We start from the raw sequence: 26,795 nt of genomic DNA, 5'->3' as shown, positions 1-26,795 counted from the left end.
GGGAAACAATTCGGTTAGTGTGGAAGAGATAAGGCTTAAGAGAGGTCTTAGGTTACAAATAGATTAAATAAGTTTGTTTTCATTAATTTTCTGAAACTTAGGTAGGATGAGGAGTGCATGATAATATTACCCAGCCAATCGTTCAGTTGGCCTGCATGGAAAGCAAGTGTTCTGTTCAGGTATCTTTTGTAACGGCAGGTCTTTAGTGTTGGATGGTTTGAACGGACACGTATCAGAACTTTAGTAAGTGTCCTTAGGCATATGTTGTTTAAAGATGCAAAGGTAGGCCCTGTTTATCTTTCCCTTCTTTGAAGATGGTACAAGGACAGGTAATGTTTAAACAGAGATATAGTGAAGTGAATTCAATTGTTTTGTTAAGCCGTATTTACAGACAGCTTTAGTTAAGAAGCTCTGCTGGTCAAGGCTTTTTCTGACCCTCTTTGGACTTCAATCTCTAGCTAGGAAAAATGCTGATGTGTTTAAAGTTTCATGTGACCTTCCATATATGGTTTGTATTTACGTCACATGCTGACACATGCTGGCAAACCTGATTCGTATAAAAGATGTGAAACTCATAATAAAAGACGGACATATTTGAAAGATGGTTTCTGGTCTTTAAGATGTGTCCCCAGGTACCTGACTTACAAATGACAGAGACAGAGAAAGTATGGGGCAGGAATTGGGACCTGAATCCTTTTCATGGTTAAACAGATGGACTCTGCGTGTGGGTCTGGATCAGTGGTTCCCAAACCTGTCCTGGGGGACCCCCAGCCAGTCAGGTTTTCAAGATATCCCTAATGAATATGCATGAGAGAGATTTGCATATAATGGAAGTGACAGGTATGCAAATCTCTCTCATGCATATTCATTAGGGATATCTTGAAAACCTGACTGGCTGGGGGTCCCCCAGGACAGGTTTGGGAACCACTGATCTGGATGAACAATCTAAGTTAAAATGGGGAACCAAGTTTGTCACATGGAGGCTGTGACAAACCCAAGGCCATTTCGGGTTTTACCCATAATAAACCTGAATCCATCCCGGGTTTTGCCTCAAGGATCAGGAGAAAACACACTGAGTCTAGGTGTAGGAGAGCTAACCAGGTGGCCAGCCAATTAATAGATCTAGTTGACTACTGCTCAGACAATGAAGTGGAGTCAGAAGAGGCAGGGCAGGAAAAGGTTAGGCTTGAAAGCTGTACCCAGTGCAAATCTGTCCCTGCCACTGTCAGAAGTTTGATACCTTTTGAGCAACCTGTGCCTAGGAGAATTAGGACTAGAAAGAAGCCTGCCTGTAATAATAGTGAACAGGCTGGTATGTGGAAAACCCTTCCCCTACCTATTCAGAGGGGGAGTGGCTCTACACAGAATAAAACGTGGCTCCTCAGAACAGGAAGAGGAGGGAGGCAAACCGGAGAGAGGAAACCTGGAGAGAGTCAGTCATCTCACTCCACCCGGAGGAGTCTGATAATACAGACTGGCTTATGGTAGAGGCAGAGGAGTTGTCTCCTACCTGGGAGTAGCTGGAGGAGGAAGCCACGGAGGTGCAGGAAAGCCGGGTAGGAACTGAGACCCCTCCCATAGCCATGGAAGTACAGTGAGCATAAGAGTGAGTTTTGCTGCTTATATCTCTGAGCTACCAGCTAAACTATAATCCTTTTTTGAAGTAAGTTAGGATCTCGCCTTGAAAGCTAAACTCGGTTGCTTCATTTACAGCAGTGAAGTGTGGGTTACTATCAAACATGTGTATGGTTTCCTAGATTGATATGGAGTTGAGTAATTACGTTGCTTTCCCTCTCAGCTGTGCATAGTAACTGCAGTAAAATTTCCAAGGGAAAGTATGTATGGTATAGCTCAGTAAAACCATGTGAAAGATCTACCTGCTGCACTGCAAAGTCTGTTGTAAGTATGGTTTTCTGTTCATTGAGAAACTAAGTACTGCTGACCTTGTTATTTTGTATGAACTGTGTGTCAAGCTGGTAAAGTCAAAATATAACTGTTCTGGTGAAGAGGACTGTGTTACTTACCTTGTTGAAGTCCAGAAGCAGGGGACTATACTCAATTTGGTGCTGACCAAACTTGAACATCCTGAGAGTGTTGTTAAAACCTTTTCTTTTTTGTATTATAATTCTATGAAATAGAAGTTTATCCTGAACTGCAAGGCTGAAGCCTGTATTTTGGTTGATTTTGCCAGTGGCTGAAATAAAGCTATGTTGTTTTGCCATTTCTGACTTAGACTCTTTACCTTGCATGCTCATAAGGCAGATACCATGCTGGAATTAAGACCTGAAGGATCCCTTGGTAGTAAGGGACACGCTGGATCTGAAGTTTTGGTCATGTCTCTATGTGCTCGCTGTGTCTTACAGGAGCGTGGGTGTGACAGGGCCGAATTTGAAACAGAGACAGTCAAATTTGAACAGCACTCTTGCTTCAAGGGGCAGCCAGTGGAGTTTTTGGTAGTAAGGAGTTGCGTGTTCCCATTTTTTTAACCCCAAAATCAATTGGATTGCCAAGTTTTGGATGATTTGGAGTCTTTGAATGGTTCTTTTGAAAGACCGCAAATAAATGATGTTGCAGTAGTCGAGTAAGCTCAGAATGGAGGAATGGACCAGTGTCCGGAATGAAACAGCATCGAAGTATTTTCTGATGGTTCTTAGTTTCCATAATGTTGAGAAGCCTTTTCTGACCAGTGAGTCGGTGTGAGCTTCAAGGGTGAGGTAGCGGTCCAGAGTCACTCCCAGAATTTTTATGGAATCTGTAATAGGAAAGACTTGACCATTCAAGGAAATTGATGAGTCTTTGATTTTGTCGTTCAAACTTGCCAGGAAGAATTTGTTTTTTTCTGAATTGAGTTTCAATTTGAATTCGGCCATCCTTAGTTTGATTTGCTTTAAGATAGATGCCAGGTGTTTCTTCGTCTCAGGAGTTAGGTTTGTTAGGGGAAAGACTATGGTGATGTCATCAACATAGATGTAAAATTTGATTTTTAAACTTTGCAATAGGTTCCCCAGTGCAGCCAGGTAAATGTTGAACAGTGTGGGGGATAGTGGGGAGCCCTGTAGGACTCTGCATGAGTTTACCCAGCTGAAAGAATGAGTATTGTCACTGTAAACTTGGTATGATAGTTTACTCAAGAAACCCTGGAACCATTTTAACACATTACCAGAGAGACCGATTGACTCCAAACAGTCCATAAGAATAGCATGGCCAACTAAGTCGAAGGCATTACTTAAATCAAATTGTAGGACTAGTGCACTTGTGCCCTGGCTGAATAAGCTATGGAGGGAATCTAGCAGTGAGATAATAAGTTTCCGTGCTATACCCAGAAAGAAAACCTGACTGGTTATCATTTAGTATGCTGAATTAATCCAGATAGGTTACTAAATCCTGGTTGACCAGACCTTCCATCAGCTTTACAAAGAAAGGAATGCTCATGATGGGTCTGTAATTTGATGTCAGCTTGATAGATTCTTTGGGATTTTTTATGATCGGTGTGATCAGGATCTGGCCTAGGGCCTCAGGAAAAGTACCCGACAGTAGAAGAGAAGAAAGCCAAGTGTGTAACTTGGCTTTGAAGGTAACCGGGGCAACTTTCATAACATTTGGAGGACAACAGTCTAATTTGCAGTAGGAGACAGCATATTTTGAGTAAAACTTGCAGAATTGTTGCCAGGTAAGGATGGTAAAATTGTTCCAGATCATATCTGCCCTAGGTTCGTCTTTGAGTTGAGCAACTGGGTAGTTCAGATGGTTGGTTGTAACGACCGATATGGAGGATCTCAGGTTAGAGATATTGTTGAAAAACTCAGCCAGGGCCTTGGCCGATGGTGGGGAGTCTAAGGTAGGACGGGTTATGGTCTGAATGTCGTACAGATTGTTGACTAATTTGAAAAGATTTATGATGTCGGTGTTTGGCGAACCGATTTTTTGGGCGTAAAAGTTAGAACGTTTACTTGTTATAAGTTTTTTGTACTCTCTTAATTTTGATCTCCAATGCAATCTCTCTTTATTATCTCCGGATTTCAGCCATTGTCTTTCAAGTTTTCGTAACTCCCGTTTCACTGTTCCTAGTTCAGCGTCAAACCAGCCATCCAGATTTTGTTTCTCTTTTTCCTTGATTTTATGGAGGCAATTTTGTTTAGGATCTGCGTGCTCGTGTTGATCTAGGAGTCTACCGTAAATGAGTCGGGATCTGGGTTGGAAGAGATGTCGTAATGTGACCAGAATTCCACTGGATTTACCAAGCCTCTAGTGGCTACCACTTTCTTATTCCTTTTGCCACCTTGGGGTAGGATGGGGAATGTCTTGCTTGCCAGCTAAGTTGGAAATTGCATAGTCGATGGTCTGACCATAGGGAATCAGTCCAAGTGGCTTGCTCCCAGAGAATCTTGGGGTAGACTAGGCCTTTGGAGGAGAAGGTTACTAGGTCTAGTTGATGGCTTTTTGATGGGTCTTTTCTGGGGTCGGCACAAAGAAGTCTAGAGAAGTGATGAAGGATAGTAAATCTTTAGGGTCACTCTGCTCTACTTGTTCTAGGTGAATGTTCAGATCGCCGGCCAGTAGGTTATAGGGACCTGTAATTGAGTTTGTGAGGAGGAATTCGGAGAAGTTATCTTTCACTGTGGACCATTTCTTAGGAGGGATGTAAAACAGCGTGATAATTAAGGTATCTTCTAACTGGTCTGATTGGAGTTTACAGGAAAAGATTTTGAGATCTATTGAGGATTTTGAGGCTAAGATGGTGGACTTGAAAGAATCTTTCGCTATGATGGCTAGTCCTCTCCCTCTTCCTCTGGTTCTGGGTAGAGATATAATTTTAAACCCATGTGGAAGAGGAAAAGGTAAGCAAAATAATAGTACAAGTAACATATTACTGGCAACATATCACTAGTAATATATTACTTTTAAAAATAACAAATAATCATCAGGAAGAAAAATACACAGGGCCCAATACTGAAACCATGGGAGTTAGCCTAGCTGCCTTCCGCAGTCGGCGGCAGTCCCAAATAGTAAATGCCAGGATCACCAGCATTGAACATCTGCGTCAAAGTTCAGCAGCTCACACTTAGCCAGCAAAACCAATTTTCACCAGCTGGTTGGCTAAAGCTAATAGCCAAATATGGACCTGCTTTTTAGGCAGGTCTATCTGGCTGTGTGCCTTAGCCGACCAGCCAATGAAAATCGGTGGTGACCAGCCATATTGCACAACATAGCCAGTCACTGAGCTAGCTGGCAAGCTGGCTGTCTCCCACTGAATCTCGGCAGATAGCTGGCCGAATGGGACTTAGCTGGCCAGGAGCCATTTCGATCCAGCCAAACCCACTGAATATCGGGGGTACAGAAACTAAGTGCTATCCTATATTGTTATTTTGCTTGAAATTTATATGCATTGTACATAGTTGATGGAACATTACCCCAAATGATTGTGTATCCAAGTTACAATACACCTGTCTCAGTTTGAAAGACATTAAACTCTGTGTAATGAATTGACTGTGAGGATCTTTTTAAATTATTCTGTATTAGAATTTTTAGAATTACATAATTTATCCTGAAAAATAATCTACATTCAGAAAAACAGCAACCACATTAACAAACATCCTATATGTTATTGTGTGGCTTGTATGACAGCCATCCTTCTAGCTTTGTTAGCCTTGGCTGTGTCCTCAAACCAGTCTATAAAAATATATTTGTGTATCTTGCCTAATGTTCATACCAGGTTTACACATAATAGCCTCCTTATCCTGTGGAAAAATGAAAGAGACTAACAGGGCAGCTGTCGTCATAACCTCCTGCTCTTATCTCTCCCAAGTCCCCATTCAGACTATCTGATCCTGTAAAGGAAGATAATATGTGACCTGCTGAGTGGAAAAGTGCCATAAGTGAGATATATGACTTATTTGTACTATAATATATCTACTCCATTCCCAGATAAGCACCCTTCCCCCAAGCAAAATGCTGTCCTTCTCCAGGATTTTCTTCTGTGAACACCAAAGAGAAGTATTTGTTTAGTACACTTGCTTTACCCTCATCACTTTCCACATAGTAGTTCTCAGCATCTTTCAGTCTTGCAATTTCATTTCTAGTTTTTCTTCTTTCCCCAATACAGTGGAACCTCGGTTTGCTGTGTGCAGGACAGGAGCTCAAAAAGCCGATTCCAAAGCTTTTCAGTCCATCTCAGAAACATAATTTCTCCACATTGTTTTTTGTTTCTTCTTGTATTTGTTTATTGAGATCATTGGGTCAATTCTTTTGTTTTCAATCCTAGGAATACCCATTATCAATCTAGCAGCTAAGTTCATTAGAAGTTGCATAGGTTTGCATGTTGTTGTTTTTTTTACAATCCAAGATAAAAAAGATTGTAGTAATCAATTCGAGATTGCAATAATGCTTGAATGATAGAGCAAAAATCCACAGACAGGAGCATGAATTTGTTTGCTCACAGTTTTGGCTGTGAGCACATAACACTGGCTGAGCCTGTTGTTAAGGGAGAAGGATTTAAGGGTGAAAGTTTAGCAGACCCTGGGAGTAGGGAGGGGAGGAAAAGGGAGGTGGGGGATGGATCGACATGAAAGGATTAGCGGGATTGGAGGGGTAGTGGGTGGGAATTGTTGAGGAAAGGTAGCCGGGATTGGTGGGAGGTGCTGTGAGGAGAGGGGAATTAATAGCGAAGTTTTGGCGGTTCGCGGTATTTTTGGTTGTGAGGGAGGTTGGTAGGGTGAGGGTTGTTGTAGGGACAAAGCTGGGCTTGCGGGGCATGCTGTAGGACCAATCCTTGCCAACTTTACTTCAAGCTCGGCGATTTTCCTCTCCTCAAGTTATTTTGTTGCATGTTGGGGGTAATGATCTGTGTAGTATCAAAGGGGTAGATCTTATCCGGCACATGAAGCAAGACCTGTTGTCTGCTTCCTTCTATTTTCCGGGTGATCGTTTTGTTTGGTCTTGTATCATTCCACGGCGAGTTTGGAGGGATATTCGCTGGGTGGAGGGGGTGGAGTGTCTGCAGAAGCGGGTCAACTTTGAAGTTTCTCACTTTATGGGTTTGTTGGGGGGTTTGATCATGGGTCATGAGTTACTTTCGAGTGATTGCCAGGGGTTATATAGGGAGGATGGTGTTCACTTATTGGACATTGGGCTGGATATTTTTTTGAGCTCTGTGCAAGACTTGTTAGAGGCTTGTTATGGCTCCCCTCCGGGTCGCAGCTTTGGAGGTGCAGTGACTAGCTAAACTGTCACTGCATGTGGCAGGAAAAAATTGAGGTTTGGGGGAAAAATGTGGACCAGTGTGGCTAAGAAAATTAGGGGGGATTTGTTTTTGAGCAGCTCATGTGGGACACCGCCATGGGTGGTGGAAGGAATCTGCGGCACCGCGAGCCCTGTTGGGGTGGAGTATGGGGATTGTGGGGACATTTTTGTCTATGGAACTAGTTCGGCACCGACTAGCTCCTGGGGTTGTGATTATGTTACGTTACACTGGTATGCTACACTGTTTTTTTATGTATGGTTATCACTTATGGATTTATTGTACTTTGGGAGTTAATAAAGCTGCGGCCCAAATTTTACCATTAATTTGTTTGGTGTTGTTATTGTTGTTGAGGGAAACGTTAGCAGAGAGGTGAAAATGACAGTGTTAATATGCGCTGAGGGAGCAGCACTCTGCCATGATGTTAGGAGAAGAGGCCCCTTACAACTCCATGCCTGCCAGCACTACCCTCCCTGCCACACTGCATATCTCCTCTGACTTGCAGACACAAAGGAGTGTCAGGTTCAAGTGGGCTAAGTGAGACTTCATTTTAATAACCGCTGAATGCTGAAATGGCAGTATAGTAGAAGAATTTTTATTGCACATTGAAGAATCTGATGACCCTTGATGAAGGCTATTGTCAAACCTTAGTCAAGTTGGGTTCATCTTGAATAAAACTGCATTGTTGTATCCTCCTTTCTTTGACCACCTCTGTTGTCTTTGTCTTCCTTGTTGATTCTGCAATGGTTATACTCCTGTTTCCTTATCAAGCTACTCTTAACACCATCTTGTCCCTGATCCCCTATCAATCATATGACAAAATCCTTTTTCATTCCAGAGGTGTCTTATCACTGGTTTGGGTTATAACCAACTATCACAAACTCTAATTCTTTTTCTTTTTTTCTTTTAAGTTTTTTATTGATTTTTTCACATATCAACAAGTGTTATAAATTTTCCATACATTTATCTTAACAATACACTTGATATCTCTATAATGTATTTTATATAAACCATATTTTATATTATTTTTCTTATGAATTTATATAACATATATATTGTAATGATTTTATCAATTATTATTTAATTATGAACCCTTTTCCCTCCCTTTATCACATTAATTTCTCATAAGACTATCATTCATTCATTATGATATATTTTTTATAATGTATAATAAAGAGAATAAATTCTTTACCCCTTCCCTCCCTCCCTTCTTTAACCATTATCTTATTATGGGAAAAAATTAAAATCAGTCATTGCAAAAATCTGTTAATGGTCCCCAAATCTTCTTGAACTTATCCATATATCCTTTTTGTGTTGCAAATGTACGCTCCATCTTATATATATGGCAAACTGAGTTCCACCAAAAATTATAGTTCAATCTGTCATAATTTTTCCAATTATGTGTAATTTGCTGTACTGCTACTCCAGTCAATATAAATAAAAGTTTATTGTTATTTGATGAAATTTGACTTCGAGCTCTCATTGCAGTACCAAACAAAATCGTATCATATGTCAAGGCTACCGGATTTTCTAACATCCTATTAATTTGAGGCCAAATTGATTTCCAAAATATTAATATGAATGGACAATAGAATAAAAGATGATCTAATGTCCCTGCTTCAAGATGACAATGCCAGCATCTATTAAACTTAGAGCTATCTATTCTATGTAAACGTGTAGGGGTCCATAAAGCTCTATGTAAAATAAAAAAACAAGTTTGTCTCATAGAAGCTGACAATGTGCATTTTAACCTCCAAGACCAAAGTCGTGGCCATTGAGATGCATTAATCTGATGCTTAATCTCAATGCTCCAAATATCTCTAAGACCATTTTTTTTCTTTTTATGTACGAATCCAGATATTAATTTATACCACATTGCGGCCTGGTGACCCATGGAATCTATCTGAAAACATAAGAATTCCATACTATGATAGTTATTAAGATTTTTCCATTCAGGGAACCCTACCTGAATGGCCTGCTTCAATTGCATCCATCTGAAATATTGTGATTTATTCAAACCGAATTTATTTTGCAATTGTGAAAATTCAAGCAGTTTACCTTTATTTATTACATCTTCTAAAATCCGAATTCCAGCAATCATCCAATGTTTCCAGATAATTTTAAAACCGCCAACTTTGATCTTTGGATTGAGCCATATTGTTTGAGTCGTTGATTTAGTTATTGGAATAGGAGTTAGATTACTTATATATCTTATAGTTTTCCAAGTATCAACAAATATTTTGTGATCCTTATATAACCTTGGCATTTGAATACTGATAACATGACTCAGACGTAAAGGAAACATTAATCTCCATTCTAACCAGAACCAATCTGGTATATGTTCAATGGGCTCTGGGAGGATCCAATACATACCCTGACGCATAATATAGGCTTGATGGTACCTATAAAAATTTGGAAAATTTACCCCTCCCTCCGCAATTGGTCTTTGTAAAGATACTAGAGCAATTCTGGGGTTTTTTCCAAGCCAAATAAATTTTGTTAACATCTTATCCAATTTTTTGTAAAATGACCCCTGAAAAAAAATTGGTATCATACCCATTTGGTAACAAACTACTGGTAATATCATCATTTTTACAGTTTGTATTCTCCCCCACCAAGATATGCATAAAGGATTCCATTGTTCACACATTTCTGACACTTTTTGTAATAAATTTTTTTCATTAATTTTCATAGTCTCATCCACAGTTTTTGTAATCCAAATTCCTAAGTATTTTAATCCTTCTTCTTTCCAAATAAAAGAAAATGAGTCAAATAAACTTTTTGTACAATGTACATTGAGTGGAAGCACTTTTGATTTATTCCAGTTTATTTTATAACCTGAAAATTTTCCAAATTTTTCAATTAATTCAAGCAAATTTGGAATAGTTGTTTCCGGATTTCTCAAACAAAGTAAAATATCATCCGCATATGCTGATAACTTATATTCTCTATCTGAATGCGGAATACCCTGCATCTCCCTTACCTGTTCTATAGCTAATAATAAGGGTTCTAAAACGATATCAAAAAGCAAAGGAGATAGTGGGCATCCTTGTCTAACCCCCCTTTGTAGAATAAATCTTTCTGAAAAATTGTTATTGATATATAATCTAGCAGCAGGGGAGCTATACAATGCTTTTATTATTTGTATAAATCCGGATCCTATTCCAAACCATTCCATTGCCTGAAACATGAAGATCCATTCCACTCTATCAAAAGCTTTTTCAGCATCTAATGAAATAGAGAATGCTGGGTCTTTAATGGATTTTGTCAAATATAACATGTGATGTGCCAGTCTAGTATTATGAGATGAGTGTCTTTGAGCAACGAAACCTGTCTGATGCATATCTATAATGAAAGGGAGAGCTTTAGCCAATCTTAATGCTAATGCCTTAGTTAAAATTTTTCCATCCACATTTATTAAAGAAATTGGTCTATAATTTGAAACCAAAGTGGGATCTTTATTTGGCTTAGGTAAAACTATAGTTATTGATTCAGCCATAGTACCTGCAATACAACCTTTATTTAGTTGTGTCTGATATAGTTTTAATAAATAGGGCATTATAATGTTTTGAAATGATTTATAAAACTCCACTGTATAACCATCTCCACCTGGAGTGGATCTAACCCTAAGGGATTTCAAAGCTGTATCTAATTCTTTTAAGGATATTGGTTCTTCTAAACTTCGTTTTATATGTTCAGGAATTTTTGGTCCTTTTATTAACTTTAAAAAATCTAAACCATCCTTTTCCTTTTTCGAATAAGGCTCAGAAGAATACAAATCTTTATAATATTTTAAAAATTGTTTTATAATGGGATCAATTTGAGATAAAATCACAAACTCTAATTCTATATTTGGAAAGTGTCTTAAGATAAAGAAGAACACCAGATTCATCTGGTGTGATATAACATTAGCTGAGCTGATGTCACCGGCTGGTAATATTTATTGAATGATGGGGGAGGGGGGACAGAGGGTAAGGGGGATATATGAGGTGTTATCAAGGGTCTGTAGAATAAGGATTGACAATTTTATAAGAGGAAGTAAGAAAGGGTTAATAGGCAGAGCTTGTAAGAAAGAAAAATGATTAGGGAGGTTGCTAAGGTGATGGGGTGGAGCAGTCACGTGATTGGTTGGATGTTGTGGCAGGCTGGAGTGAACTCTGTGAGGAAAGGGGAACAGTAGAGTAGTCTCTTCAGGAAAAGATTATCCCTCCCTCCCTCCCATTTGTGCTGGTGTTATGTTTTGTGTTAGTGTTGTGGGGTGGGGTGGGGGATGTACATGTTATATGTCGACTTGGGTGGATTTGGTGGAGCTTATGGGGTTGGGGGGAGGTGGTCGCAGCTTAGGGTGGGGCGGAAAATGGGGTTTGGCCCAGTTGGATCTGGGAGATGAGCAGTTAATAAATAAATGTAACATTCGTATGCGATACCGCTGCGAGGGGAAGCATGGCCTTGCGTCACCGTGGATCATGTTTGGGGGGAGGGGAAGCATGACCTTGCATCACCGTGGGTCATGTTTGGGGGGAGGGGAAGCATGACCTTGCGTCACCGTGGGTCATGTTTGGGGGAGGGGAGGGGAAGCATGGCCTTGCGTCACCGTGGGCCATATTTGGGGGAACTGTTATAAATTTAAAGACTTAACGGGAGCTAGTTTTGACACCGAATAGCTCCCTGGGGATGTGTGAAATATGCATTGGGGGTTTGTTGGTTTTTGGACACAGATTGTATTGTAAGTGAAGATAATATTCAGATAGATAATAAAGCTGCGGCCAAATATTTATTCCAATAAAACTGAGTTGTGTGATTATTGATTGATGATGATTAGCTTTCAGTTGCAGGTGACGGGAATGCGAATGCTAATGTTATAGTAATAATTTCTACAAATGTGATAAAGCAAGTTATCAAGTGTTAAACATAAGAAAATGCAATATTGTCTTATTTCTGTAACCCAGCATGCCTATATCCAAAATTTCTAACCATTATATTTTTATCTTAGACTCATATCATCTTCCAGTGATTCTGGGAAAGTCACTTAACCCTCCATTGCCCAGATACAAAATAAGTGCATGTGTGTAGTATGTAAACCACTTTGACTGTAATCAAAGAAAGGTGGTATATCAAATCTCATCTCCATTCCCCTTTCCTTTTATTCTAATTCCATTTTGGATAATGAAATGCAACTCCTTGTATTTCTGTGAGGATTTTAAAATTCCTAATATAGTTACATGTAGCTCTTTACTTCAATGTGAAAATTCTGCAAAGAATGACATTTCTGAGGTGTTTCCTTCCTGTACCCTAGGATAGCTGCTCTTACCTGCAGGTAAGTCTGTTCTTCACCAGAGCTGTAAAGATTTCCAGAAATAGCTTGTGTTGGGGGTGCTTGCTGAAATTCCTTTCATTGTTGTAGTTTACACTAAAATGAAAGGAGAGAACAAAATACATATAAGTAAAAAATGTCAATAAAATCTATGCAGATGTATCTTTTCCTGCATAGAACTTCACGGTATTGCGGTATATAAGCTGTTATTATTATTATTATTAAATACTTTTCTTGATTTTGGACTGGTATAAATATGGATCCCTAAATGTAAGATACACCACTATCACATTATGCAAGTAATCTATAGGAACATCAGGGCATCCAGATGTTATTATAGAATAGGCCCTCACCATGCACCATCTGGATGCCTGTAATGAGGCACTAATTTATATAATTATCATCTACAAAGCAAAAAAAATATACAACGGACTATTAGCCACCAGAGCAGCGAAATTAGACCGCCACCTCTCCAATCTGCTGACTATGACACCCAACTACAAAACATTCAGGAAGAACTTAAAACTTTTCTATTCAAGAAATTTGTCAAATGATCTAACTAAACCTGATCGACCCTCCACAGATCCCAACGCATACTACATCTATTAACCATGTATTTTCCCTGGAAATGCCCAGGCCAACTCTTGTTGCAAACTGCCTAGAACTGAAATATTGGTGGGATAGAAGACACCAATATAATGTAATGTAATATGCCACATTAATGAATGTACATCACACTGAATAATCACTTAGAAAAATCATGTGAATTGACAGTCTTGCATCAAACTTCCTTATGCCACCATTTTCAGTACTGAAAATATGGTGACCCTTTCACAAGGGTTTTACTTCTTTGCATTTTAATATTACTTGGAAGCATTTACCTGAAGGCTTCAAGTTCAAGAGCTTCAGTTGATTCTTGCCAATTACCACGGCTTCTACATCCATAAATCTGACTGGAATGTTGCTGAGAATCTGATTGACCACCTTGGGCAATCTCTGTGCTAATGGCTGGTAGCTGCAAGTACATTAAAAGAAGCAGTGAATGTTAAGATAACAACATTTCTGAATATAGTATAAAGAGATTATGTACTTCAAGTTTCAAGTTTATTTAAAATTAGTTTAATCGCCCTATCATATATTCAGGGCAATGTACAATTCTAAAAATATTTTATAACAATACACAGGGGAACAAAAAGTTCATATAACAAATACATGACTTTCAAAAGAGATGAGACCAGTAGGGTAAATAGGATTAGAAATGCAATAATTAAGGCAGATGAGACAATCAAGGACAATTACAAGAGGAGGGATTTTTGTTTTGTTTTTTTAAACAGGATGGATTTTGCTTTGTTTCACCTATTGCACTGGAAAAAAGAGATTATGTACTTACCCTGATCAGCTCTTTTCCAGCAGATAGGTGAAACATTGTCTTATTTCTGTAACCCAGCATGCCTATATCCAAAATTTCTAACATTATATTTTTATCTTAGACTCATATCATCTTCCAGTGATTCTGGGAAAGTCACTTAACCCTCCAATAGAGTTATTTCCCTCCCCCCCCCACGCGTCTACCCTGAATTTCTTGTAACAGTTGCCGGGCAGCGGAACAGATTCACAGCATCGCTCTGCTGTTGTCTTCGCTCCACTGCAGCTTGCCCTCTCTGACCACTTCCTATTTCCACTGGGGCAGGCCGCAGTGGAGAGAAGACAACAGCAGAGCGATGCTGTGAATCTGTTCCGCCGCCCGGCAACTGTTACAAGAAATTCAGGGTAGACGTGGGGGGGGGGGGAGAAGAAGTAGATGCCTGGGAAGGGACATGGCAGAGAGAACTAACCAGCAGGTACGTTGGCAGGCAGCAAGATGCCACTCCCTTTAGAGTACCAAGGCCACCGCTTCAGTTAGTGTTTCTCTGCCCGTAGGATCCCTGTTGCCCCTATTACTACTGGCAATTTTTGGGGAGGCCATGGCCCCTGTGGCCTCCCCCCGTTCTGACACCTATGCTTGTTCTTGATCTGTCCTTGCTATTTTCAGGTTACAGACCACAGAAGTCTGCAAGGTACTGCCCTTACTCCCCAACTGCTGGAGTTGCCATTGAAGCCTACTCTTGCCCATCTAGATCTATCTTTCTAGAATCAGGATACAAACCATTTTTTGCCATGTTTGGAACCGGGGTTCTTAATCAGTAGTGTCCGCACCACCAAGGATTGCGGGAAGCAATCAGATGGGGTGTAAAGATGGGTTTTGACATTTGAGGCAATTTATTGAAACTTTCAAGACAGAATGAAAGCAGTTATTAGTTGTATAAGTTGTACTACTGTAATTTTAGTGGGTGGACACATGATTTAGGAAGGGGGTGTGAGAGTTTCATTAATCAGTTAAAATGGTGCTGGACCAAAAAAGGTTAAAAATCTTGCTCTTAGAACTCACGGTCAGATGGATTTTTGATTAGACAATGATTATAGTCTTATTAAAGGACATAAGTGAGAACAATTTAATAATTATGAAAGATCTTACATAGTAACATCAAAAGAGTATTTCATCTTACCCAGTTAAAAAAAACCAAAAATAAACCAACAAAACCAACTATGAGAAGTAAACCTATGTATAGTATTTAAAGGGAAGAGTAGAGAAATTTCATTGTTAGGCTGTCCTCTAGTGGCAGTAAAGTAGAACTGCTGTGTATATTTCTAAGGAATTAAATAAGATGGTCACTGCCATGTACTTTTAATGTTGTTTTAAAAGAACTGCATCACACAGTTAGTGTTCTGTTTGTGGGTTTATCACAATCAGATAAAACAAACCCCTATTCCACCACTCCTATGAATTTGGACTTGGAGGATGAGATGTACAATGTCAGCATCTATGAGACAAACGTGTTTTTTTTGTTACAAAGAGCATTCTGGACCTCGGTTCATTTACAAAAGTTGGATAGCTCTAAATCAAATAGATGTTGGCATTGTCATCTCGAAGCAAGGACTTTAGATCTCTTATTGTTCTATTGTCCTTTAATTTTGGCATTTTGGAAATCAATATGGGATCAAATTGTTTGTTGGAAAATCCAATGGCATTGTCTTATGATACAGTATTATTTGGTATGCCAACGAGGGCTAAAAGCCAAATATCATCTAAAAACAGCAGGCTTTTATTAATAATGACAGGAGTCGTCATACAACAAATTACAAACAATTGGAAGAGGCTTAATAATAGTTTTTGGTGGAATTCACTGTGTCATATGTATAAAATGGAAAGGATATTGGCCATTCAGAAAGGAAATTTTAAGAGGTTTCAGGAGATTTGGGAGCCATTAACAAAATATTGTAACATTTAAATAGTATTTTCCCCTTTAAATATGCACATCCGGGAGGGGGGAGGTGGGGCGGTTTATAGGTTAATAAATTTTGAATAATTGATATGGATGATTATAGATATTTTATGTATGAGCATTGTGAGTGTTTAGGTGAGGAGGGGATTAATTCTGTAATGGATATTATAAGAATATTAAGTGTGATATTTGAGTATAAAATGTTGTATTTACTGTTACACTTATTGTAAGTATTGAAAATAATAAAGTGGGGGGAAAACCCCCAGTTATATGAAGAAGAAAGAATTATGAAGGATTGGATTTGTAAATGCAGAGAAATTACCACTGGACAAACTGAAAAGAGTAGTAGAATAGTTCTTCTAAAGACAGAAGATCACGTTACAGAGTATTAAACACAAATATCCAAAGTCCTAGACAAGTTCCTGCTTTAAAATATCAACAATCATATCTGTAATATCACTAAAACATTCAAACAATCACAGCTTCTTAATCATGCACTCGTACCTTGTAGATCAGGGGTGCCCAAAAAGTCAATCGTGATCTACCGGTCGATCACAAAGGCAACACCGGTAGATCGCAGAGCCAGTGTTCTCCCTAGCATATTTAGCATTCACCCATGATCACTGTCTCACCTTTAAAGTAATTATGGCAGGCTGCAGAGCACATTCCCTCTGCCGCAGACCCGCCCCTGACGTCAGAGGAGGTGCGGGACCGCGGAAGAGGGAACGTGCAACAGAGGCTGACAGCAGCCTGCTAGGTTCACTCTGCAGGCTGCCAAAATTAACTGTGGTAGTTAGGCCCAGAGGGAAGAACGGAGGCGAGAACTGACAGTTGCAATCCTGTTCGATGATCCAGTCTGAAGTCCTGACAGTCACTGTGTACGGGAAGCAGCGGAGGTAAGGCCCCACACATCGGGTAAGGCTGTGCCTGTCGCAAGGGCCCCAGCGGGATGGGGGTTGCCTCAGAGATGCTGGATTGGGGGGGGAGGGGGAGATAGAGACAAAAGGACCTTGAAGAGGGGTGGGAAAGCAGACGAACCAAAAGGGAGAGGTAAAACAGGGCTGATGCTGGACTAGAGGGGGTAGAGAGGGGATACACTCTGAACCGAGGAGAGAGAGATGCCAGGCCCTGGGGAGGGGGAAGACAAAGAGTGAGAGAAACAGAAAGACCTGGATCAAAGGTAGGAGGACTCAAAATGTTAGCAGAAGGAAGAGAGAGGGAGAAACCTGAAACAAAGGGGAGGCAGAAGAGAGGGGGCTAGATGTTGGACTATGGGAGATGCAAATAGAAGAGACAGAGGGGGAGAGACCCTGAGGAAGAACAGAGAGATGCAAGATCATAACAGAGGAGGGAGAGAGAGGGGGAGACATGTTTCCAATAGGGGTGGAGGAGAGAGGAAGAAAAGTTGGACTCCTGAAGGGACAGAGAGATATATTGGTTGGGGAATGGAACGATGTCTGGGGGTCTTTTACTAAGGTGCGCTAGCCAATTTAGCGCACGCTAATCCATAGAATATAATGGGCGCATTAGCATGCGCTAAATCGGCTAGCGCGCCTTAGTAAAAGAGGGGGCATAGTTTAGTATTTTTATTGTTGGTAGATCATTTTGACTTAAGTAGCTCGCAAGCCAAAAAAGTGTGGGCACCCCTGTTGTAGATAGCACATTGCATCTAGATAGTTTAGTTTAGAAAACCTAGAAATTTTGTTTACTTATCAATATCATTAATTTTCTCAGCACCATTGAGAGACTGCTTGTATGTTGTGACAGGGAAGCCCCTGTCACGTGGAAAAACCCTGCTCTAAAACCCTCCATCCCTAAAACTAAGCCAGTTCAGGAGCCAGAGAAGGAAAATTTATGTCCTTACCTGTTAATTTTCTTTCCTTTATACCAGTGGTCTCAAACTCAAACCCTTTGCGGGCCACATTTTGGATTTGTAGGTACTTGGAGGGCCGCAGAAAAAAATAGTTAATGTCTTATTAAAGAAATGACAATTTTGCATGAGGTTAAACTCTTTATAGTTTATAAAACTTTCCTTTAACAGTTAAAAGGAAAGATATATAAACTATAAAGAGTTTTACCACATGCAAAATTGTCATTTCTTTAATAAGACATTAACTATTTTTTCTTTGGCCCTCCAAGTGCTCTATTTTTTCTGCATCCCTCACATTTAAAGTTTAATATCTTTTCTTTCTCAAAACTGGCACATTTCAATCACTAAATTGAAAATAAAATCATTTTCCTACCTTTGTTTGGTAATTTCATCAGTCTCTGACTATGCATCCAATATTTCTTCTCTTCTTTCATCCTCCTGTATGCTTCCTCTCATTCCCTCCCCCAACTTTTTCTTTCTTTCTCTATGTCTGTCTTTCTTTGATTCTCTGTCCCATTTTTTGCTTTGTTTCTGGCTCCCTGTCCCACCCACCCCTTCTTTCTTCCTTCCTGCCCTCCTCCACGCCACCGCCACCGGGGAATAGGCTGCTGCCGCTGCCGCCATCAGGAACAGGCCGAGATCTCCCTCTTTCTCTTCTCCACGGGGTCGACCAACTCTCGCCGCCCGACGTCAATTCTAACATTGGAAAGGACGTTCCAGGCAGCCAGGCAGTGATTGGCTAGCCAGAACGTCCTCTCGACGTCAGAATTGACGTCGGGCGGCGAGAGTTGGTCAGCCCCGAAGAGAAGCAGGGAGATCAAATAACATGGTGCCAGCCTGAGAAGGGAAGGGAAGCAGGTTGGGCACCACTGCTCTAGATAAGCCGCATTCTAGGGAGAACAGTGGACCGCCCCCCCCCCCCCCCCTGGTACGCCACTGGAGCAGCAGCATGTCTGGCCGGCTCTTCCGTGGATAGCATAAGGAGCCACCAACCCGCGGCTTTGAACGGAATGAGCCGGCCAGACATGCTGCTGCTCCAAAAGAAAGATAATGATCCAGTCCAGACCGCGGGCCGCAAATAAAATCTGGAAAGCCACATGTGGCCCGTGTTTCAGATCGCTGCTTTATACGCAGCAGATGAATCCAGAGGCTAGTGGGATACCACACATCTACCAGCAGGTGGAGATAGAGAAACTGATTAACAGGTGGTCCTATTGGCTGGTACTCTCCCTGTATCTTCAGTATTGCTCCTTGCCCCAGCATTCGGAACCAGTACTATGTAGAACATGTAAAAAATTTATTTCCCATAACAAAAAGCAAAGGAAATTATACAGAAACAGCCACCAGAAAGAACCAACGCCTGAAACACACAAAAGATAAACCGACAGACAATATCCGGGAAGGGTGGGACACTGGATTCATCTGCTGCGTCTAAAGGAAAGAAAATTTAACAGGTAAGGTCATAATTTTTTTCTTTCTTTGCAATAGCAGCAGATAAATCCAGAGACTAGTGGGATGTAGCAAAGCAATCCTGAATCTGGGTGGGAAATGAACGCTGCCTCCGTAAAGACAGAAGCATCTAAAACAGTCCCGCGCCACCACATCCAACCGGTAAGGCATCGAATAAATATTCGTAGAAGGCCAAGTAGACACAAGACAACCATCTCTAAAGAAAAACCGCTTAATTGAGTCCAAGAAGTAGCCATTAGGCTGGATGAATGAGCAAGAAGCTCTTCTGGCAACCACTTTCCTGCCCACCAGTAAGGGTGCACAAAGGGCTCCTTGACCCATCAAGCGAAGGGCAACTTGGACGCTCCCAAACTGCTACTGCATCCCGTGAACAAACCAAAGAGGTGAACAGAAAGGTTAAAGTAGCAAGAAACCCACAGAAAGAGTAGAAGAATGCAAATCATTTCTAAGACAGACAGAGAAAGAAACCTGCCGGTCCAGAGTTCTCGTTCCAGAAACCAGAATTAAAAGAGAGAGCAGCTGACATGAAGGGTCGATAACACCTGAGGAAGAAACCATGGCACTGTCCGAACTAACACTCCAGAAGCCATAAGTCACAACAAAAGGATTCCTACAGGAGAAGGTCCACAACTCAAAAAAGCACTGGGCTGAAAGCATGGCCCCAAGAAAGAACATTGCCAACCTCACATCCTTTCGGGTCTGAAGAGAGAAGGATAAAATGGAACGTTCTGGAAACTCTCAAGAACTATCATAAGACTCCAGACCGGACAGAAGTTCCCAAAAGACATACGAACATGCTGTAGTCCTTTCAGGAACCAAACTACAGCAGGCCGAGAATCAAGCGAAGAATGACACACTCGTTTCCTGCAACAATTAAGGTTTGGCACTGGAAGGTAAAGGTAAGTTTATGCAAAGTCCTTAGCTACATATTGTGGAGAAAAACAAGAAGACAGGACAAAGAAGTCTGGAAGGTCGAAAAACTCTGAGAGCTAACCAAGAATTTAAAACCCTCCAGATGCTAGCGTAAGGCTCAGACATAGATGTCTGATTTACATGGAGAAGAGTAGAAACAATCTGCTCCGAATAACATTTACACCGCAGCCATGAATTTGTAAGGAACTAAGCTATAATAGCAAAGTGAGACAAATTTCCATGCTGAACGACCCCTGAGAGATCAAATTAGGAGGTACCAAAAACAAGTGCTCAGACAAAAGCTGGATAACTACATACCATGGACAGCGCAGAAAAGCTGGAGCTACCAGGATCACTGTACTGTAAAAACAAGGTAAGAGATGCAACACACCCGTAATTACCATCAAAGAGAAAACAACCCAGGCCCAGAAAAGAGCCAACGTGTCTACCCCTCTGACTCCCACACCCTGCATCTGCAGAAGCACCGAGGAAGATTTACAAATCGAGATGAGGCCATGAGGCATGGTCTAGGAGACCCCACCTCTACACAATGAACTAGAACGCCGGAGCATACAGGTCTCATTTTTAAGGATGTAGAAGACGTTTGTTGAGCAATTCTGCCTAAACATGTTACCTATCTTGCAATGTGAACCATCTACAGAATAGGAAGATGAGCTGCCGTCCACTGAAGAAGTGGATCCATTCTTGGCAATGGGGAACAATGCATACCTTCCTGGCTGCTGAGAAATGCAATCCCCATGACCTGTCATAAAAGAACCTCATCTGTCAGCCCCGAAACAAGGATTAAAATGCCTTAGCACTAGCCTGAACATCTACAAGAACAGGAGAGTGAGCGAGCACGAAGCCTCCTGATGAAACCCGACTCCTTGTGTTGAGAACTGAAGACACAGAGTCCCGCACGCCAAAAGACTGGCATCCTCAGAGACTAGGGGGCATTCGAGTGAATACCGTGGCATGCCTTTAAACAGAATAATCTGACTGCGCCACTAATACCTGTTGAGCGATACCTGAGTCATCTAGAGTACGGTAGCAGCCTTGAGACACCCAGAACCACCAGAACAAAAGTGCCTACCGCCTTCGCTTTCAGTGAAACCGATCTCCAGAATCCACGGGTAGAAACACCACCATCAATCTTGGAACCTGTATATAATACCATACTGCTGTTTAGGATAACCAAAGAAAAACCTGAGAATGGATCTGGTCGCCCCGTTCTCTGGGAATAAACACAGGCAACACCAGGGTGCCCCCCAATACCCCTCTAGAAATCACACTGAATGGAAAGGGATAAGAGAGGTCTTTAGAAGATGGAAGATCCACCTCAAACAATGAAGAAGAAAAATCACTCATTGGTGACACAGTCTTGTCTGGAATAAAGCCTAAAGACCCAGTCTGCTAAAAAAAGATTAACAGGAATCATGGCCTAGCAAATAAATGCTGTCACTACCACCATCACCATCGAAATTTCCATGGAGTCGGGGCTAGGACAAATGGAAATCGACCGACACCAAAAGTGCCGGAGGAGGACCGCAAAGCGAATATACTGCTGATGTGGTGGTTAGATCCGAAGATGTAAATGGGTTTCTTCAAAACCGAGCACTGTAAAGTACTCCCTCTAGGGCACGGTGAGGACCTGAAATAGCATCCCTGGCCACCATGTGCTGGAGAAACTGGGACTACCAGCCCTAAGTCCAGAAACACTGAATGGTGACGCTCAAACGCCATTGTGGCTGCACTTGACACAAGGAGCTCAAGAAATAATTTGCAACCTTAGATTAGAAAGTAGGTTGCAACCATAGCTAATAATGGGCACGACCTACAGACCATGCATCCACTTGGCCCCTTCAGAACGAAATGCCTGTGGCTTGGCCACAGTCATGATGATACAAAGACTCCTTGGATGGAAGAAAGAATTGCCTGATTCAAAGATCAGGCAAGCATTAGCAGAAAAAATTGAATCAGGGCTATAAGACAATTTACATGGTCTATATCAGTTGACCTCATGAAAAGATGGAACTTTCATTATCCATCTCTTTCAAGCGCTAAAACTGGTAAACCCCAAAACTCTCTAGCAAGATCTTCAAATCCAGGCCAAACTCCAATGGCCCCAATAGGAACGATGTACTAGAGACAAAGTAGAAAGTGCAACCTTCGCCCAACAGCCAAAGAGGTGCATCCGGCAACTTGCAAACTCAAAGGAGAACTGCAGGGATAAATCCCATTTCCATGTGGGGATCTGACAGGACCAGCTTTCCATGAATGAAGTAGGTGGACCCCTTTGTCCCCACTGCCATAACAGCATCTAACTCTGAAGCGCCAACCTTTCTAAGCTATCCAGAACTCTAGGATACAGCAGCCCCATAGGCTATGGTACTGAGACTAGTCTCAAACATGGCTCAAACCAGAAATGAGTGTCTTGCGGCCCCAGAATGAAAAGGGCTCTATCACTCGCCATGAGAGGGTGAGAAACCACAGAAGGCTGAGTAACATCCTGCGAACATGAAAACCTAACAGCGCCTTAAACATAAAAATAGCCAACTCCTCCTGATGAGGAGAAGTGCCACCAGAGACCGCTTGAACAGAAGTCTAATCCAGCATTACTAACTAGTAATAAATTCTATAGCACCACCACCAGCCACATGCAGTGCAGTACACCTGGTCAAAGAAGAATAAAACAGGCAAATCTGCTTATGGTACCAGAGAGCTATATTCTCACCAGACAGGGACCCCAGGAAGGAGGAGGAAATGTCTGTACTGAAAACAGAATAATCCCCCGCCACTGACCATGCTCAACAGCGATTCACCTCCTGCCGACACATTCCAGAACAAGCTGAAACTGGGCAGCAGAGAATAGAATGGAGGATCTCCTTATGCCTAAATGTGATGGGTCCCCCAGAAAAAAACTGCACCGCTCAAGAAATCAAACCTCGGATGCACAAAACCACAGAAACCCGACTGAAGCAGGATCAGTAAAGCATGCCTCCAGGCTTGCCAACGCTGTTGCCCCCCAAGCACACAGCAGCCGCCGTACAGAGTAACAAGTTCTTTTTTGGGGTATTTTTTTTTCATGTACGGGGAGAAAGGTCACGACCGCCAGAGAAGGCCGCCAAAAGAAACTAACACACCCATGCACCTCCTGCGAGCGGGAAGAAACACACAATTCCTCCAACACCATAATAAACTGTTCTCTGCGAACTCAGTGTCGCAAATGCGCATGCCTCCCACAGCGCGGCATATAGCTAACTCCGACTTCTTGTGCCAACTCTCTCCCGGAGCTATCCAAGCTAACGGACAGAGCAGTGGAAAAAGGCATTCACCAGAAACACAGCTGCATGTTATTTGTAACACCGCAACCGAAAGTGGCTTATCAAACAGGTATCACACGCTTGAGGCAGGAATTCGCCGTCAAAAATGCCTGTTACTAACTCACTCGCGGCACCGGAGGAACTCAGCCTAGAATTTCCACAACCAACCATACACTCAACGAAAAACCCGGAGCATAAAGACTGCATAACAAACCCCATACCGGACGCAAGAAACCGCAGTCATTGATAACAAAACATACCTTAATGATTTGAGGGCTTGCGGATGCTGGTTGTTTAGTACTGGCAGTGCAGAAAAAACCCAGACAGTATATTTGGTCTCTTGTTTTTTAGGGGTTTTTTTTTTTGGGGGGGGGGGTTTACAACAAGGGAAAGAAGAAAATTAGAGACCAAGGCAGACCCTCTATCACTGGAGGGAGGGTGAGGCAGGGACCTGGGGGGGGGGGGGGCAGGTGTAACCCCTAAAGTTGGCACCGTTCAGTCGGACACCCTTGTCTCACTGAAGAGAAAAACTCAACAGGAGAAAATAGAATGGCTGTCTCACTGAAGAGAAACTTCAACAGGAGAAAATAATTTTCTAGTCACAGCCAGAATTCAGGAGCTAGTTGAAAAGCAACCATCACCTGCTGGGAGATAGAGAATACTGAAGATACAGGGAGAGTACCAGCTAATAGGACCACCTGTTAATCAGTTTCTCTTTCTCCACCTGCTAGTAGATGTGTGGTATCCCACTAGTCTCTGGATTCATCTGTTGCTGTTTTAGGCAGAGTAAAATAAGCAGGGTTAAAACAAGAGAGCCATCCACCAGGAAACCTAGTAGGGAGGGCTCCCAAACCAGTCTAATTGCCATTATTTCTGTCCCAAGAGCAGAGAAGTTTCTTTGCAAAACCAAGCTGTGAAACAGAGAATCAACCCAGTCTAATTGCCATTATTTCTGTCCCAAGAGCAAAGAAGTTTCTTTGCAAAACCAAGCTGTGAAACAGAGAATCAACCCAGAAGGGGGAGGGGCTATACTGGGGAAACTGTAAACACATAAGCTTTCAGATGTGAAGCAGAAGGGAAATAAATTAACCCCAGCTGTGGCTGTAAGAGAGATTCGAGCCCAGCCCACAGCTCCAAGCTGGACATTCCCTCCACAGAGACAGAGAGGCAGTTCTTTGCCACCCAGAGAAGGACAAACAGAAATTCCCCAAGCAGCTAAGTACTGGGACCTTGCAGAGGGATTTGTAAGGGAAAGGAAAAGTTATACTACAGAGGGGAAAGGGGAAGCTTAGCCAGCCAGCTCTTCTAACTACCCTGAAGGGGGAGGGGAATGGGACAATGTAAATGCAGAAAGCAGGGAAATAGCTATGATTACAATATCAGTAGTATGGGCTGGGAGAGCCATGCTAATATCCCAGAAGAATATAATTTGCCAGGAGAAGGCATGGAGTTGTGATACAACTTCTCCCCAGCACTGCGCTTTGCAATGTTTCTCTAGCCAGAATATTAAATGAGCTAGGAACATGTTGGTGCTGGGAGAGGGCTTCAGAGTGCTGATAAGAAATAGGGACCAAGCACAAGTGCTAGGGGAATTAGCTAATCCCTTGAAAAAACTTTTAAACTGCCGTGCAGAAGCAAGGGGGCTTGGAAACTTGGGTGGAGCATAGCACAACTTCATGCATAGGAAGGGTTATTTGTTTCCACCCCCCTTGCTTAGGCAGAACAGGAGAAGTCCCAAGAGAGAAAAGCAGTGAAAGCTGAGAAGCCAAAAGTCAATGAAAACTGTTTTGGTTTATTGTTTGGACTGGCTATGATATACCAGGCATGGCCTTAAGAGAGGGGAGTAAGCTGGCGAGCGCTCCCTAAGAGGGAACCTAGCTACCTGCGGGTAGGGGTCCCAACAGAGACTATCATATTATTTGGACATTAGTATTGGAGGCAAATGAAGCCTGGTGGCGATGAACTTTGAAATGAAACACAATAATGAGAATGCATGCTTTACCCAGGTAGCAGTGAAGACTGAACTGCAGGGAAATTGTCACTGGATTTAAGTCTGATATTTTTGGGGTTTTCCGTTGTGGACAAATAAAGTATAAACCTTATTTTGAACTGAAGCCAGAAAAATTCCGTGGTTTTCAGTTCACCAACCAAATCAAAGGCGCCCAAAATCTTGCCTGCAGTCCAAGCCAGGTCTTTCGCTTGCCAAGAACCGGGCCCAACCACAATGCGCATGCTTGAATTTCACACATGCGTGGGGGTGTGTCTCCCTCATGCATGCTCAGTTTCACAAAAAACAGGCATGTGCAAAGGGGGGGGGCAGGGAACAGCATAGTGGTGGCAGCCCAGGAGAAATATTAACTGCCAGGCTTTGCATGAAGGTGGGCCTTCTGCTAAAGGGGCTTGGGACCCACGCCAGCCAAACCAGCAGACAGTGGAGGAATTGAGGAGGGGGACTGAACCTAAATTATGGAGATCCAAGCCCCAAAGCCCCTCGTGGTCATGCCATTGGTGCATATATGGACAGTGCATTGGCAAGATATGGGTGGAGCTTCCACTTACACATGTAATTTACAGAATACTGTCAGTTATGCATATCCCTTAGCATTTATGTGACTGCAATGACATCAGGTCTACAGTAAGGGTAGCATAACTGAGGGTGGGTTGGGCAAGTCAAAACTGAGTTACGCTGCTATTCTATAACAGAATCAGATATAGGTTTTGCCCCATGGCATTGGGATACCTAAATGGAGGGGCTCACTTATAGAATTGCCTCTCTTTTGCACATGCAGTGAAGTAGTGAGGGGAGGGAAGCACCTGACATCATCGCACCATATGACACCCACCCCCCCACACACACACTCTTCACTGCCACACGAACGCTCCCCCCTCCCCTTCCACATGTACTTCTTGAAATATTTCCTGGAGCGAGCAGCATCTTCCACCTCCTGCTCGTGCCATCCTTGGCTCCCTTCTGATATCACATTCTGGTTCCACAATCTGAAAGTGACATCAGAAGGGCGCCGAGGTTGGCACAAGCAGGAAGTGGAAGATGCTCCCTCCGGCGAACATTTCAAGAGGTATGGGGTGGAGAGGAGGAGAGACGCCAACAGCACCAGCACCCCTGCCAAGACAGCGCCCGGTGTGGTATGCTTCCCTGTCCCCCCCCCCCCCCCATTTACTATGCCATTGTGCATATGATTTGATAAAATTTATTTAAACCATTCAAAAGCTGTGCCTTGACACTATATGAACTCGAAATTCAGAGTGGTTTAAGCAGGCAGGAGATCCTGCTGCCTACTTAAACCACTGGGCAGACTGGCCACCGATAGCAGCATTTAACTAAGCA

General features: G+C 42.2%; 1 protein-coding gene across 5 annotated transcripts in view; it reads right to left on the bottom strand.

Annotated features, from left to right (window-relative positions):
- NEK10 (NIMA related kinase 10) overlaps positions 1 to 26,795 on the bottom strand; it is a 514,569-nt gene that overhangs the window by 429,542 nt on the left and 58,232 nt on the right. For all 5 annotated transcript variants that reach the window (XM_033930152.1, XM_033930153.1, XM_033930155.1 and 2 more), the window contains exons 4-5: positions 13,433 to 13,566; positions 12,549 to 12,647 (exon numbers count right to left, since the gene is read on the bottom strand). In XM_033930152.1, the coding sequence (XP_033786043.1) occupies positions 12,549 to 12,647; positions 13,433 to 13,566 (233 nt within the window). The remainder of the gene's footprint in view (positions 1 to 12,548; positions 12,648 to 13,432; positions 13,567 to 26,795) is intronic.

Source organism: Geotrypetes seraphini, chromosome 2, assembly GCF_902459505.1.
Source record: "Geotrypetes seraphini chromosome 2, aGeoSer1.1, whole genome shotgun sequence".
NCBI classification, from domain to species: domain Eukaryota; kingdom Metazoa; phylum Chordata; class Amphibia; order Gymnophiona; family Dermophiidae; genus Geotrypetes; species Geotrypetes seraphini.
Note: the sequence above shows the minus strand (reverse complement) of the source record. Positions and strands in the feature narration are given on the sequence as shown.